The sequence below is a fragment of the Panulirus ornatus genome, chromosome 12 (genome assembly GCF_036320965.1).
Source record: "Panulirus ornatus isolate Po-2019 chromosome 12, ASM3632096v1, whole genome shotgun sequence".
NCBI classification, from domain to species: Eukaryota; Metazoa; Arthropoda; class Malacostraca; order Decapoda; family Palinuridae; genus Panulirus; species Panulirus ornatus.
Genome location: NC_092235.1, coordinates 53,701,974 through 53,719,797, shown reverse-complemented (window position 1 = coordinate 53,719,797; position 17,824 = coordinate 53,701,974). Strand labels below are relative to the sequence as shown.

The window sequence follows — 17,824 nt, the reverse complement described above, 5'->3', positions numbered from 1 at the left end:
TATGTAGACAGTGGGAAACTATAAAAGTATGTAATTAGCTGTGTTTGACACAACCCTTTTAGATGAAGTCAAATACTTCATTAAACTGGAGTATGACTCCCAACAACAGCAACAACTATGACCAAAACAATTCCTAAGTGTTTGCCATGCCATGCATGCAACACAAAATGCATTACCTCATACATTTTGATAATACTGTATAATCATGCTTTGAAACTAAAAATGGGAAAAGTATATTCTCAACATTTGCATAAAATGTGAATGATGGCATAGAATATGCATTAGTGTTTTGAATACAAAAGTTATTCAAAATGCCATGCTGTATGGATGTAATGATTTTACTATATTAATCTCTACACTTAGAAAATTTAGTCTTCCATAGGTAGTCAGGGTTTTAAATGAATAAGAATTACAAATTTAGATTATTTGAAATGGATTGCTATGGCTAAAAGAAACCTTTGGCAATGAATATATACAAAGATGTTTCATTCATGTACAAGAACAGTAGAATCAATAAAGACTGGTATAGATAATGAGTGAAGTACATGGAAGTAGACAGACACATACATAGTGGTGATTGACATTTCTGTATATCTGCACTGCTGATGCCTGTTCCCTCTGGGAACTCCCTCAAAAGGGTGGTCATGGCAAAAGAGTCTTCATAACTGGTGAAATCCAGTACCACTTCTTGACCCTTGGTGCTTCGCCCTTAACAGTCAACTGGCAGATGACAGCTCTAGTGCAGTGTTTACAGAGGTTCCTACCTAAAGTTCTACCCAACGTGTATACCTAATCTTCCTGCCTAATGTTCCAACCTATTATTTCTATTTGATGTTCTTAAATAATGGCCATACCAACTACTTCTACCTAATGCTCCTGCTTAATGTTTGCACCTACTGCTTCTATCGATTGCTCCTTTCATTTTGCCAAAAGGCAGGGTTAGCAGGAAAATCTAGTTATGAAGAATGAGTATGTGAGTTAACTATTATCAAATGTTATATGGGACAAGGAGAGATTATGTGTGTGTACAGAATACCAGCAGTCCTCAAGTGGGTGAGGCAGAAAGAAAAGACACATACCTGGGTTAGGCAAGTGCAACTTGACAACCATTGAAGTGCTGGCTCACTATGCAGCTGTCACAAACCCTTCCAATGTCAGGCAGATAGTACTGGTAATATACTTCCCTGTTCAGTGGCTGCCTACCAACTACTACCAACTATAGAATGTATTGCTCATATTCACAAGCAAAACTTCAGGTATCCAATAAGATACTGTTGACTGGAGTTGTGATGTGACAAAATGGAATAATGATTTCATAACAAGACGGAATCAGATTTTACATTTATGTCAGTAATGGGTAACCGAGTTCTTCCATTATTCTTTATGTGCAAATCTACATAGCAAGTCAGTCACAGGATCACTCTTCTATTGTAGACATATATCTGTCATCCACCCATCCAGTGCCTGGTTATGTTTGTTTGTCCATGTGTTGGTTTGTCCATATGTTAGTCTGTCTATCTTTATCTCCATCCATCCATCATCCTTAATAGTGAGTCACACATGAACCTGCAACTTAAGTTTGCTTACAAGCTTGACTAAATCATGCAACATAACCATGGTTATAACATAACTCTAGATCAGATTGTCATGAAGCTTTATACAGTTGTTTCCTAGTACCTAAAGAACTGAATAGATTAAGACCCATAAATCTAGTGAGATTTTGCCTGAAATATGTTGTGTATATCTTTTATCCTGTAATTTAACCTACATCATAACTCAAGAAAAATCAACTAATGGCCATGAAATTTTATTATTAGTTTCCCAGTTTCTACAAAAGTTTGATTTACAAGACTATGATTAATCTTTTTATGCGACTTAAAGAAGGGATTAATATGGAACTTAACCTGACTCAAAACTTGAAGAAAATTACACCTATGGCTATGAAGCCTAATACAGATTGCTTGATTATTTAATGAGCTGCTGCATCAGGCTTAATTCATGTATATGATATTCTTCATACAATTTTTTCACCCATTCATATACTAAGTTGAACAGCATGTAACACATGTTCTATGCAATATCTTAATAGTTTAATCTAAATTCCAGAGTTACAAAAAGTATCAATGTTATATAGAACCTATTTTCTTTACAGATCCATTTTCTATTCTAGGAAAATTTAATATGTCAACAGGTTAACTGTGTTTTTTTTTCTTGCATGTTGGAGGAGGAATGGTTAAAATGGTTGTGATATTCATAAATTTTGGAAGCGTAGCATCATTCTTATGCTTTTATTTAGAATGAAGTAGTTGGGCATAGGGGTACAACTTTAGAGGAGCAAATTCTTGTACGAGAATGAATGGAAAGTTGAGCAAAAGTTTCATTATACATTTGGGTGTGAGGCAAGGCTGTGTGATGTCACTGTGGCTTTTTAACATATGTGGATGGAGTGATAAGAGAGATGAACACAAAACTAGGGAAAGCGGGTTGAGAGGCATATTGTGATGGTAAGGTATGGTGGCTAGTGGCAAGCTGTCTGTATATGATAGTGTGTTGTTTGCAGAGAGTGAAGAGGGGTTGCAGAAGGTTGTAAGTGTGTATGATGTGTGTAAACATAAGCAACTGAGGATAAATATGAGTAAAAGTGAAGTGAGAGAAGAAGGTACACTAAACTGTGATATAGATGTAGAGGGAAAGACAAAGAGGTGACAGATTTTATGTATTTGAGACATATTTTAAGTTTAGTGATATGGAAGAAAGATAAGGAACAGTGCAGTACAGGGCAGAAGAGTCGTTTGGTTCCTTAATAGAATAATGAAGGGCAGAGGTGTAAGTATGGCAGTGAAGAAAGAATTAAGGTACAGCATATACTTCCCAACCTATACAGCCAAAACATGGACATGGAATTAGTCACAGAGGTCAAGAATCTAGTCTGTGGAAATGAGCTATTTGAGAAGAGCATGAGGTATAACTACATGAAATGAAAAAAGAAATTAGGGGTGTATGAGAAATTTGGTATGGCAGGGAATGCAAAGGGCATGAGGTAGTTTGGGCATGTGGAAAAAATGCAAGATAGGGAGTTTACAAGTGTGTATGATAGTATGATTAAAGGGGTTGATGTGAGAGAAAGACCACCTTTGACATGGGGAAATAGAATGAAGAGTACTGGAAGGACAGAAATGGTGGAAGAATGCATGGAATGATGTATACAAGGAATGCATGTCAGGACAGGGATAAGTGGACACTTTAGCCATGGCCACCTTATTGATGGGAATTTCTTGAGGGAACAGGTCAGAGATATGGACAGGTAGAGTGAATGTGAGCAGATAAATCCACTTCTTAATCTGTTCCTGATGCTTCCTTTATGATGCGGAAAATGGCAAACATGAAAATGTATGATTCTTTTATTTGCAGCAAGACAAAAGGCAGCAAAAATTGCCTTTGTTTCTTCTTTGATGATATGGAGTCCAATTTTCAAGATTATATATCACTTACAGCCTCTCATCTTACAGAATGTTTGCTACAGATGGAGATTCAGCCATTCAAGAACTTCAAGAACTCTTGGCTGATCCAAATATTGAAGTTGCAGTGAGGCAGGGTGACATATTTGCAGTCATAGTAGAGTATTACACTGCAAATAACAATTTCAAGTCAGCTCTAGGAGCCTTGCAAGAAATGAAAAACAAGCTGCCTAAGGTAGGTTGGTTTATACAGAAATGAAGTTTAGGATAAGTTTTTCTACCCACATCAATCCTCTTTTCAGACCATGCCAGTACATTTTAGGACCATTGTTTGTGGATCTTAAGTTAATTGGTTGGGTCATGGTGGATTGTTTTAAATTTTTTACCATGTGTCCTCATATTAAACAGTACAACATTAAACATTCACCCATCAGAAATCATAAAACCAGATATCCAATAAATTTTGTTAAGACTTTGACAAAATAAAGATTTTTATTTCAGACATTACTCCTGAAGCAGGAGTTGTGGGAGTATATGAGTGTGTGTAAGAAAGTAAACTCTACATTGATATGGGTAAAACTGAAAGTGAATGGAGAGAGATGCTGATTATTGGTGCCTATGCACCTGGTCATGAGAAGAAAGATCATGAGAGGCAAGTGTTTTGGGAGCAGCTGAATGAGTGTGCTTGCAACTTTGATGCATGAGACCAGGTTATAGTGATGGATGATTTGAATGCAAAGGTGAGTAATGTGGCAGTTGAAGGTATAATTGGTGTACATGAGGTGTTCAGTGTTGTAAATGGAAATGGTGAAGAGCTTTTAGATTTGTGTGCTGAAAAAAGGACTGGTTACTGGGAATACCTGGTTTAAAAAGAGAAATATACATAAGTATATGTATGTATACAATTGAACCAGGACATGTGAAGCATCTGGGGTAAACCATGGAAAGTTTTGTGGGGCCTGGATGTGGAAAGGGAGCTGTGGTTTCGGTGCATTACACATGACAGCTAGAGACTGAGTGTGAAGGAATGTGGCCTTTTGTCCTTTCCTAGTGCTACCTCGCGGGGGGAGAGGGGATGCTATTTCACGTGTGGCAGGGTGGCGATGGGAATAAATAAAGGCAGCAAGTATGAATTATGTGCATGTGTACATATGTATATGTCTGTGTATGTATATATATATGTATACATTAAAATGTATAGGTATGTATATGTGCATGTGTGGACGTGTATGTATATACATGAGTATGTGAGTGGGTTAGGCCATTCTATTGTCTCTTTCCTTGTGCTACCTCGCTAACGCAGGAGACAACGACAAAGTATAATATAACGTATGTAAGTAAGAGAGATGGCCAGAGAGCGTTATTGGACTGCATGTTAATTGATAGGCGCATGAAAGAGAGACTTTTGGATGTTAATATGCTGAGAGAGGCAACTGGAGGGATGTCTGATCATTATCTTGTAGAGGCGAAGGTGAAGATACGTAGAGGTTTTCAGAAAAGAAGAGAGAATGTTGGGGTGAAGAGGGTGGTGAGAGTAAGTGAGCTTGGAAAGGAGACTTGTGTGAGGAAGTATCAGGACAGATTGAGTGCAGAATGGAAAAAGGTGAGAGCAAATGACATAAGGGTAGTGGGGGAGGAATGGGATGTATTTAGGGAAGCAGTGATGGCACGCATAAAAGATGCCTGTGGCATGAGAAAGGTGGGAGGTGGGCAGATTAGAAAGGGTTGTGAGTGGTGAAATGAAGGAGCAAGATTGTTAGTGAAATAGAAGAGAGAGGCATTTGGACGATTTTTGCAGGGAAATAGTGCAAATGACTGGGAGATGTATAAAAGAAAGAGGCAAGAGGTCAAGAGAAAGGTGCAAGAGGTGAAAAAGAGGGCAAATGAGAGTTGGGGTGAGAGAGTATCATTAAATTTTAGGGAGAGTAAAAAGATGTTTTGGAAGGAGGTACATAAAGTGCATAAGACAAGAGACCAAATTGGAACATCGGTGAAAGGGGCAAATGGGGAGGTAATAACAAGTAGTGGTGAAGTGAGAGGGAGATGGAGTGAGTATTTCGAAGGTTTGTTGAATGTGTTTGAAGATAGAGTGGCAGATATAGGGTGTTTTGGATGAGGTGGTGTGTGGAGTGAGAGGGTCAGGGAGAATGATTTGGTAAACAGAGAAGAGGCAGTGAAATCTTTGCGGAAGATGAGAGCTGGCAAGGCAGCAGGTTTGGATGGTATTACTGTGGAATTTATTAAAAAAGGGGGCAACTGTGTTGTTGACTGGTTGGTAAGGATATTCTATGCATGTATGGTTCATGGCGAAGTGCCTGAAGATTGGCGGAATGCATGAGTTTTTCACTAAATCTTTAAAAATATAATGCATTTCCATTTGTATATGTTATATATTCATTTAATTATTTTGCTTTGTCGCTGTCTCCCGCGTTTGCGAGGTAGCGCAAGGAAACAGACGAAAGAAATGGCCCAACCCACCCCCATACATATGTATATACATACACGTCCACACACGCAAATATACATACCTATACATCTCAATGTACACATATATATACACAGACATAATACATATATACACATGTACATAATTCATACTGTCTGCCTTTATTTATTCCCATTGCCATCTCGCCACACTTGGAATAACATCCCCCTCCCCCCTCATGTTTGCAAGGTAGCACTAGGAAAAGACAACAAAGGCCCCATTCGTTCACACTCAGTCTCTAGCTGTCATGTAATAATGCCCGAAACCACAGCTCCCTTTCCACATCCAGGCCCCACAGAACTTTCCATGGTTTACCCCAGACGCTTCACATGCCCTGATTCAATCCATTGACAGCACGTCGACCCCGGTATACCACATCGATCCAATTCACTCTATTCCTTGCCCGCCTTTCACCCTCCTGCATGTTCAGGCCCTGATCACTCAAAATCTTTTTCTTTCCATCTTTCCACCTCCAATTTGGTCTCCCACTTCTCCTCGTTCCCTCCACCTCTGACACATATATCCTCTTGGTCAATCTTTCCTAACTCATTCTCTCCATGTGCCCAAACTATTTCAAAACACCCTCTTCTGCTCTCTCAACCACGCTCTTTTTATTTCCACACATCTCTCTTACCCTTACATTACTTACTCGATCAAACCACCTCACACCACATATTGTCCTCAAACATCTCATTTCCAGCACATCGACCCACCTGTGCACAACTCTATCCATAGCCCACGCCTCGCAACCATACAACATTGTTGGAACCACTATTCCTTCAAACATACCCATTTTTGCTTTCCGAGATAATGTTCTCGACTTCCACACATTCTTCAAGGCTCCCAGGATTTTCGCCCCCTCCCCGACCCTATGATTCACTTCCACTTCCATGGTTCCATCCGCTGCCAGATCCACTCCCAGATATCTAAAACACTTTACTTCCGCCTGTTTTTCTCCATTCAAACTTACCTCCCAATTGACTTGACCCTCAACCCTACTGTACCTAATACCTTGCTCTTATTCACATTTACTCTTAACTTTCTTCTTTCACACACTTTACCAAACTCAGTCACCAGCTTCTGCAGTTTCTCACATGAATCAGCCACCAGCGCTGTATCATCAGCGAACAACAACTGACTCACTTCCCAAGCTCTCTCATCCACTACAGACTGCATACTTGCCCCTCTTTCCAAAACTCTTGCATTCACCTCCCTAACAACCCCATCCATAAACAAATTAAACAACCATGGAGACATCACACACCCCTGCCGCTAACCTACATTCACTGAGAACCAATCACTTTCCTCTCTTTCTACACGTACACATGCCTTACATCCTTGATAAAAACTTTTCACTGCTTCTAACAACTTGCCTCCCACACCATATATTCTTAGTACCTTCCACAGAGCATCTCTATCAACTCTATCATATGCCTTCTCCAGATCTATAAACGCTACATACAAATCCATTTGCTTTTCTATGTATTTCTCACATACATTCTTCAAAGCAAACACCTGATCCACACATTCTCTACCACTTCTGAGACCACACTGCTCTTCTCCAATCTGGTGCTCTGTACATGCCTTCACCCTCTCAATCAATACGCTCCCATATAATTTCCCAGGAATACTCAACAAACTTATACCTCTGTAATTTGAGCACTCACCTTTATCCCCTTTGCCTTTGTACAATGGCACTATGCAAGCATTCCGCCAATCCTCAGGCACCTCACCATGAATCATACATACATTAAATAACCTTACCAACCAGTCAACAATACAGTCACCCCCTTTTTTAATAAATTCCACTGCAATACCATCCAAACCTACTGCCTTGCCGGCTTTCATCTTCTGCAAAGCTTTTACTACCTCTTCTCTGTTTACCAAATCATTTTCCCTAACCCTCTCACTTTGCACATCACCTCGACCAAAACACCCTATATCTGCCACTCTATCGTCAAACACATTCAACAAACCTTCAAAATACTCACTCCATCTCCTTCTCACATCACCACTACTTGTTATCACCTCCCCATTAACCCCCTTCACTGAAGTTCCCATTTGCTCCCTTGTCTTATGCACTTTATTTACCTCCTTCCAGAACATCTTTTTATTCTCCCTAAAATTTAATGATACTCTCTCACCCCAACTCTCATTTGCCCTCTTTTTCACCTCTTGCACCTTTCTCTTGACCTCCTGCCTCTTTCTTTTATACGTCTCCCACTGATTTGCATTTTTTCCCTGCAAAAATCGTCCAAATGCCTCTCTCTTCTCTTTTGCTAATAATCTTACTTCTTCATCCCATCACTCACTACCCTTTCTAATCAACCCACCTCCCATGCTTCTCATGCCCCTAATTGGCCAGTTAGAGTTAGTTTTCTTTCAGTCCTTTTAGGTTTTATTCCTGTCCCATCAAGATAAGCTTGTCCAACCATTATATTTCTGTATTTTTTTATAGAATTTTCCTCTAGCTTTGTCATCATCCACTTATAGTATTGATATTTCTGAGTCAACTGATCAGCATACGTTTTACCATTGCTTTGTAACTGGCATGCTGTAACATTCCTAATTACAGAAATAAAACATATCACACTATCTTAATAAACAAATGCAATATTCGTTTTATGAAAATTTATGTTGTACCTTTGTTGTTGTGATAAGCATTTACTGTAACTGAGACATAATGAAGTGGAAAGCAAAGGCAAGTATATGTTCGTAAACACACACACACACTGAACACCACAATGAAACAAAGATCCTCCTGATACAGTCCTACCTCAACATGCTTGGCACACAGTTCTGTGCAATTGCACTTAACCCCTCCCACCCAAACCACTCTGTAACTAACCACCAATGCCAGAGTAGATGTAAAAAGCTTATCCCTGCCTAACACTTCAGTAAACTCAGCTTACATATTCCCCCAACAAATGTAACACTGACATAACACATACAAATTGAAATAACCTGTCAAGCACTAAACAACCAACCTCCCAAGTCAATCTTAAGCTCTAACTCACCGTACATAAATGTGTCATAAACCACACTACCTATCTATCTAGCTATTCATCTATATCTCTGATGCCTCTTCCTCTGGGAACTCCCATAAGGGGATGGCCACCACAAAAATTCTCCACTTATTCCTATCCTTATATGCTCACTTGCATACAACATTTCACACATTCATCTCCCTCCAACACTCTTCCATTGAATTTCCCCATGTCACAGGTGGTCTTCCTCTCACACCAACCCCTTTAATTGTCTGATCATATGCTCTCCTATTAAACTCCCCATCTTGTATTCTTTCCACATGCCCAAACCTCAAAGTATTACGTTTCACCAACTCTAACACTCGAGAACCATCCCCTTCTCCTCCACCCTATGATTCATTTGTGCTTTGATGGTTCCATTTGCTGCCAAGTCCACTCCCAGATAACTAAAACACCTCACTTCCTCCAATCTTTCTTCACTCAAACTAACATCCCAACTAACCTTTCCCTCAACCCTTCTAAACCTAATAACCTTGCTTTTATTCACATTTACATTTCAGTGAACCTATCCCTCAACCCTGCTGAACCTAATAACCTTGCTTTTATTGACATTTACTCTCAACTTCCTCCTTTCACACCCCTTTCCAAACTTAGGCACCAACATCTGCAGTTTGTTTCTCACAAGAATCTACCACTAGTGTTGTATCCCCTTTCCAAACTTAGGTACCAACATCTGCAGTTTGCTTCTCACAAGGATCTACCACTAGTGTTGTATCACCAGCAAACAACCACTGACTCAAATCCCAGGCCCTCTCATCTCTTGTAGACTGCATACATGCCTCTCTATCCATGACTTGCATTTACCTCCCTCACAATCCAATGCATAAACAAAGTGAACAACTATCATGACATCAAACACCCCTACCACAGGCCAGCTTTTTCTCAGAACTATTCACTTTCATCTCTTCCTACTTGTACACATGACTTACACCCTTCTTAAAAGCCTCTCACTGTTTCAGGCAGCTTTTTTTTCCCGCTCCGTATATTCTTAGGACCTTCTACAAGGCATCTCTATCAACCCTATCGTATGCGCTCTCAAGATCTCTGCGTATTTCACATACATATTCTTTAAAGCAAACACCTGATTCACACATCCTCTACCACTTTTGAAACCACACTGCTCCTCTCCAGTCTGATTCTCAGTACATGCCTTTACCCTCTCAATCACAACCCTCCCATACAACTTATTGGGTATACTCAGCAAACTTATACCTGTGTAGTTTGAACACACACCTCTATTCCCTTCCCTTTTATACAATGCATTCTGCCAATCCTCTGGCACCACATCATGATCCATACATACATTGAAAATCCATACCAACCGATCACCAACAGTCACCTCCTTTCCTAATCAATTCATCTGCAAAACCATCCACTCTAACCAGTCTGCTACATCACATCATTGAAATGATTATATCCCTTATGTAACTCCATAAGTGAATTATCTGTATTACCAGACCAGCCCCTTTGCAAAATTTCATGTAAATGCAGACCAGGCCTTTACCAGGGAGGATATAGATTGAGTTGCATAGGTAGAAGATGGATGAGGAAAGTAGTGCAGCCTTAGATACACTTAAGATTAACAGTTTATTAAAATTTCATTGTCGTTTCATGTAACATCCAGTTTCCCCTTAACCATGCTTCAAATTTTTTAGGCAAACCCAAGCTACTACATAGATGCCCAGACACTGAAAGCAATTTCAAGAACAACAGGTATGAATTTCACTGGAACAGAAAATGGGGAGCTAGATGGAGGAGGTAGTGAAGATGAGGGTAATGCAAGTGAGGAGGAAGTAGTAGAGGAAGAGGACGAAGAGGAAAGGCCACAACATTTTGCTCTAAATGGGTCAGCGAGGTTTTTCTGAAAATGTTATAAAACTTCTGAATGAAATATAATAATATTGTTAAAGTATGGATAGATTTAGGAGCATGGCCCAAATAATATATAGATGCCTTCATAATGTATTATGTTGCTTAAATATATAGTATATATTTTTTTAAGTATCATTTTGATGTTATAATTGTCTTAAGTATGAACTTTGTTCGTAGAAAATAAACATTTAATTGAAGACATTATGAGATGCAAAGGTGCAAAGAAAGGGGAAAATGTTTAGAATGAAATTCAAGTTAGAGAAAGAATTGAAGCAGCTATTAATAAAGTTCAGGACTTTCTTTTAAAAAATTTGGGCAAGTAGGTATAGAGAAGATGACAAAAATGTGATTGGGTGCTATGGTATAAGTTTAATGTTGAAGGGGAAGATATAGTTTAAAGGAATGTAAAATGAAGTGTTGTTTGCTGACCTTTCCTATGGAATATCTTGCCATAATAGTAGAGAATAGTGTGTTGGAAACAAGATATGCCCCTAGTCAAAAAGTTTGCATTGGATGCAGGTACTGTAAATATAATTTATGATACTTTTTGTTTTCTGTGAATGTCCATATATTTTGTCTTATAATGAAGGAATGAGTAAAAGTTAATGTCGTACACTTTGAGAAAGTTTCTGTAATTTTGCTTATTTCTGTATCAGCACCATCAAATCTAGTTTCATCTAGAGGATCTCACCACAAATCTCTACCTATGTCCTCTGTCTGAAGTTTTGATGACAATTATTGATATTCACTTGAGGATATATTGTGTTTACTTAGAAGTTGATTTTAAGAATACTCATGTGAAAATGTGGTGCTTGATAGTAGAACTACAGGTTATGATAAAAGATTCTTTGAGGAGTGAGAAAATAATTTTCATTGTGAATCCTGACAAGAAATGGATGTATGAAATTTCTTTGGATTGTGTAAGGTTTGAGAGGGTACTTAATTTTGTATATTTTAGGAATACATTAGGTGTGAAAATATTGAAGTAAATGTCAGTGACATATCACAAGATGTCAGTGACTTATCACATATGGTGTAGCAGGTAATGAAAGTACAAAAAGTGAGACTTTTAAGAATGAAATCTGATAATGTTCCTCTGAATACTTTAAAGCAAGTTGGGGAAGAGTTGATGTGACCCTATGAGATTGTTCTTTTTCTGTTCCTGTCTCTCTCTCTCTTTACAAGATACAGTGTATTACAGTAATAAGAAAAATGATTATTATGGATGTTATTATTATTATCATTATTATTATTACTTTTTTATTATTATCATCAGACTTAATCGCTGTGTCGTGTGTCAGCAAGGTAGTGCTAGGAAGAACGGCCCATCCACGTGGGTTTGGATGGTATTGCAGTGGAATTTATTGAAAAAAAGGGGGTGACTTGGGTGACTATTGTTGACTGGTTGGTAAGGTTATTTAATGTATGTATGATTCATGGTGAGGTGCCTGAGGATTGGTGGAATGCTTGCATAGTGCCATTGTACAAAGGCAAAGGGGATAAAGGTGAGTACTCAAATTACAGAGGTATAAGTTTGTTGAGTATTCCTTGGAAATTATATGGGAGGGTATTGATTGAGAGGGTGAAGGCATGTACAGAGCATCAGATTGGGGAAGAGCAGTGTGGTTTCAGAAGTGGTAGAGGATGTGTGGATCAGGTGTTTGCTTTGAAGAATGTATGTGAGAAATACTTAGAAAAGCAAATGGATTTGTATGTAGCATTTATGGATCCGGAGAAGGCATATGATAGAGTTGGTAGAGACTCTCTGTGGAAGGTATTAAGAATATATGGTGTCGGAGGAAAGTTGTTAGAAGCAGTGAAAAGTTTTTTATTGAGGATGTAAGGCATTTGTACGTGTAGGAAGAGAGGAAAGTGATTGGTTCTCAGTGAATGTAGGTTTGCGGCAGGGGTGTGTGATGTCTCCATGGTTGTTTAATTTGTTTATGGATGGGGTTGTTAGGGAGGTGAATGCAAGACTTTTGGAAAGAGGGGCAAGTATGCAGTCTGTTAGGGATGAGAGAGCTTGGGAAGTGAGTCAGTTGTTGTTCGCTGATGATACAGCGCTGGTGGCTGACTCAAGTGAGAAACTGCAGAAGCTGGTGACTTAGTTTGGTAAAGTGTGTGAAAGAAGAAAGCTGAGAGTACATGTGAATAAGAGCAAGGTTATTAGGTACAGTAGGGTTGAGGGTCAAGTCAATTGGGAGGTAAGTTTGAATGGAGAAAAACTGGAGGAAGTGAAGTGTTTTAGATATCTGGGAGTGGATCTAGCAGCAGATGGAACCATGGAAGCGGAAGTGAATCATAGCGTGGGGGAGGGGGTGAAAATTCTGGGAGCCTTGAAGAATGTGTGGAATCGAGAACATTATCTCGGAAAGCAAAAATGGGTATGTTTGAAGGAATAGTGGTTCCAACAATGTTGTATGGTTGTGCGCAGGAGGGTGGATGTGTTGGAAATGAGATGTTTGAGGACAATATGTGGTGTGAAGTGGTTTGATCGAGTAAGTAATAATAGGGTAAGAGAGATGTGTGGTAATAAAAAGAGTGTGGTTGAGAGAGCAGAAGAGGGTGTTTTGAAATGGTTTTGTCACATGGAGAGAATGTGTGAGGAAAGATTGACCAAGAGGATATATGTGTCAGAAGTGGAGGGAACAAGGAGAAGTGGGAGACGAAACTGGAGGTGGAAAGATGGAGTGAAAAAGATTTTGAGTGATCGGGGCCTGAACATGCAGGAGGGTGAAAGGCGTGCAAGGAACAGAGTGAATTGGAACGATGTGGTGTACCGGGGTCGACATGCTGTGAATGGATTGAACCAAAGCATGTGATGCGTCTGGGGTAAACCATGGAAAGTTCTGTGGGGCCTGGATGTGGAAAGGGAGCTGTGGTTTCAGTGCATTATTACATGACAGCTAGAGACTGAGTGTGAACGAATGGGGCCTTTGTTGTCTTTTCCTAGCGCTACCTCGCACACATGAGGGGGAAGGGGGTTGTTATGTGTGGCGAGGTGGCGATGGGAATGAATAAAGGCAGACAGTATGAATTATGTACATGTGTATATATGTCTGTGTGTGGATGTATATGTATACGTTGAGATGTATAGGTATGTTTACTTGCGTGTGTGGACGTGTATGTATATACATGTGTATGTGGGTGGGTTGGGCCATTCTTTCGTCTGTTTCCTTGCGCTACCTTGCTAACGCGGAAGACAGCGACAAAGTAAATGTATATATATTTTTTTTTTTTTTGCTTTGTCGCTCTCTCCCGCGTTTGCGAGGTAGCGCAAGGAAACAGACGAAAGAAATGGTCCAACCCACCCCCATACACATGTATATACATACACGTCCACACACGCAAATATACATACCCACACAGCTTTCCATGGTTTACCCCAGACGTTTCACATGCCCTGATTCAATCCACTGACAGCACGTCAACCCCGGTATACCACATCGATCCAATTCACTCTATTCCTTGCCCTCCTTTCACCCTCCTGCATGTTCAGGCCCCGATCACACAAAATCTTTTTCACTCCATCTTTCCACCTCCAATTTGGTCTCCCACTTCTCGTTCCCCCCACCTCCGACACATATATCCTCTTGGTCAATCTTTCCTCACTCATTCTCTCCATGTGCCCAAACCATTTCAAAACACCCTCTTCTGCTCTCTCAACCACGCTCTTTTTATTTCCACACATTTCTCTTACCCTTACGTTACTTACTCGATCAAACCACCTCACACCACACATTGTCCTCAAACATCTCATTTCCAGCACATCCACCCTCCTGCACACAACTCTATCCATAGCCCATGCCTCGCAACCATACAAAATTGTTGGAACCACTATTCCTTCAAACATACCCATTTTTGCCTTCCGAGATAATGTTCTTGACTTCCACACATTCTTCAAGGCTCCCAGGATTTTCGCCCCCTCCCCCACCCTATGATCCACTTCCGCTTCCATGGTTCCATCCGCTGCCAGATCCACTCCCAGATATCTAAAACACTTTACTTCCTCCAGTCTTTCTCCATTCAAACTTACCTCCCAATTGACTTGACCCTCAACCCTACTGTACCTAATAACCTTGCTCTTATTCACATTTACTCTTAACTTTCTTCTTTCACACACTTTATCAAACTCAGTCACCAGCTTCTGCAGTTTCTCACATGAATCAGCCACCAGCGCTGTATCATCAGTGGACAACAACTGACTCACTTCCCAAGCTCTCTCATCCACAACAGACTTCATACTTGCCCCTTTCCAAAACTCTTGCATTCACCTCCCTAACAACCCCATCCATAAACAAATTAGACAACCATGGAGACAACACACACCCCTGCCGCAAACCTACATTCACTGAGAACCAATCACTTTCCTCTCTTCCTACATGTACACATGCCTTACATCCTCAATAAAAAACTTTTCACTGCTTCTAACAACTTGCCTCCCACACCATATATTCTTAATACCTTCCACAGAGCATCTCTATCAACTCTATCATATGCCTTCTCCAGATCCATAAATGCTACATACAAATCCATTTGCTTTTCTAAGTATTTCTTACATACATTCCTCAAAGCAAACACCTGATCCACACATCCTCTACCACTTCTGAAACCACACTGCTCTTCCCCAATCTGATGCTCTGTACATGCCTTCACCCTCTCAATCAATACCCTCCCATATAATTTACCAGGAATACTCAACAAACTTATACCTCTGAAATTTGAGCACTCACTCTTATCCCCTTTGCCTCTGTACAATGGCACTATGCACGCATTCTGCCAATCCTCAGGCACCTCACCATGAATCATACATACATTAAATAACCTTACCAACCAGTCAATAATACAGTCACCCCCTTTTTTAATAAATTCCACTGCAATACCATCCAAACCTGCTGCCTTGCCGGCTTTCATCTTCCGCAAAGCTTTTACTACCTCTTCTCTGTTTACCAAATCATTTTCCCTAACCCTCTCACTTTGCACACCACCTCGACCAAAACACCCTATATCTGCCACTCTATCATCAAACACATTCAACAAACCTTCAAAATACTCACTCCATCTCTTTCTCACATCACCACTACTTTTTATCACCTCCTCATCTGCGCCCTTCACTGAAGTTTCCATTTGTTCCCTTGTCTTACGCACTTTATTTACCTCCTTCCAGAACATCTTTTTATTCTCCCTAAAATTTAATGATACTCTCTCACCCCAACTCTCATTTGCCCTCTTTTTCACCTCTTGCACCTTTCTCTTGACCTCCTGTCTCTTTCTTTTATACATCTCCCACTCAATTGCATTTTTTCCCTGCAAAAATCGTCCAAATGTATATATATATATTATTTATATTTATATTTTATTATACTTTGTTGCTGTCTCCCGCGTTTGCGAGGTAGCGCAAGGAAACAGACGAAAGAAATGGCCCAACCCCCCCCATACACATGTATATACATACGTCCACACACGCAAATATACATACCTACACAGCTTTCCATGGTTTACCCCAGACGCTTCACATGCCTTGATTCAATCCACTGACAACACGTCAAACCCGGTATACCACATCGCTCCAATTCACTCTATTCCTTGCCCTCCTTTCACCCTCCTGCATGTTCAGGCCCCGATCACACAAAATCTTTTTCACTCCATCTTTCCACCTCCAATTTGGTCTCCCTCTTCTCCTCGTTCCCTCCACCTCCGACACATATATCCTCTTGGTCAATCTTTCCTCACTCATTCTCTCCATGTGCCCAAACCACTTCAAAACACCCTCTTCTGCTCTCTCAACCACGCTCGTTTTATTTCCACACATCTCTCTTACCCTTACGTTACTCACTCGATCAAACCACCTCACACCACACATTGTCCTCAAACATCTCATTTCCAGCACATCCATCCTCCTGCGCACAACTCTATCCATAGCCCACGCCTAGCAACCATACAACATTGTTGGAACCACTATTCCTTCAAACATACCCATTTTTGCTTTCCGAGATAATGTTCTCGACTTCCACACATTCTTCAAGGCCCCCAGAATTTTCGCCCCCTCCCCCACCCTATGATCCACTTCCACTTCCATGGTTCCATCCGCTGCCAGATCCACTCCCAGATATCTAAAACACTTCACTTCCTCCAGTTTTTCTCCGTTCAAACTCACCTCCCAATTGACTTGACCCTCAACCCTACTGTACCTAATAACCTTGCTCTTATTCACATTTACTCTTAACTTTCTTCAGTATTGGTATTGCAGTGGAATTTATATATATATATATATATATATATATATATATATATATATATATATATATATATATATATATATATATATATATGCACATATACACATCAACAAATACACATACACAGATATACATATTGGAAAGGATCACAATTTTGCGCGTGATCAAGTATATTCCTATGATTCTACGGGGAAAATGAAACACGATAAGTTCCCAAGTTTACCAAATGGCATCCAGCTATGTCTCTTCGTTGTATATCAACTGTTATAATTCTCTCTTGTGTCTCCCCTGATGATGTAATTATTACACGAAAGTGCACTTGAGAACTTATCATGCTTCATTTTCCCTGTGGACTTATAGGAATATATACATATGTACATATTCATACTTGCTTGCCTTCATCCATTCCTGGTGCTACCGTGCCCTGCAAGAAACAGCATCGCTACCCTCTGCTTCAGCGAGGTAGTGTCAAGAAACAAATAAAAGAGGCCACATTTGCTCACACAGTCTCTAGCTGTCATGTGTAATACAGCTAGAGAGTGCTTGTACGCTCATAAGGCCAATCTTCATTTTTACTTGGCACTTCCTAGCTAACAAGAAAAGGGTGAACATGAAAATATTATTATTACCACAAATTATTATTACTATTATCATTATTATTACAGTAATTTGTAATGTGACATGTACAATTAATTGGTTTGTACAAAAGCTATCATATCTATT

The 17,824-nt window shown here is 39.9% G+C and overlaps 1 protein-coding gene across 1 annotated transcript in view; it reads left to right on the top strand.

Annotated features, from left to right (window-relative positions):
- The window catches only part of rempA (intraflagellar transport protein rempA), a 107,436-nt gene extending 94,245 nt beyond the window's left edge, over window positions 1–13,191 (top strand). The window contains exons 25-26 of the mRNA XM_071667897.1: window positions 3,510–3,693; window positions 10,646–13,191. Coding sequence (XP_071523998.1) covers window positions 3,510–3,693; window positions 10,646–10,855 — 394 coding nt within the window. The 3' untranslated portion in view covers window positions 10,856–13,191. The remainder of the gene's footprint in view (window positions 1–3,509; window positions 3,694–10,645) is intronic.
- The last annotated feature ends 4,633 nt before the right edge of the window (window positions 13,192–17,824 follow it).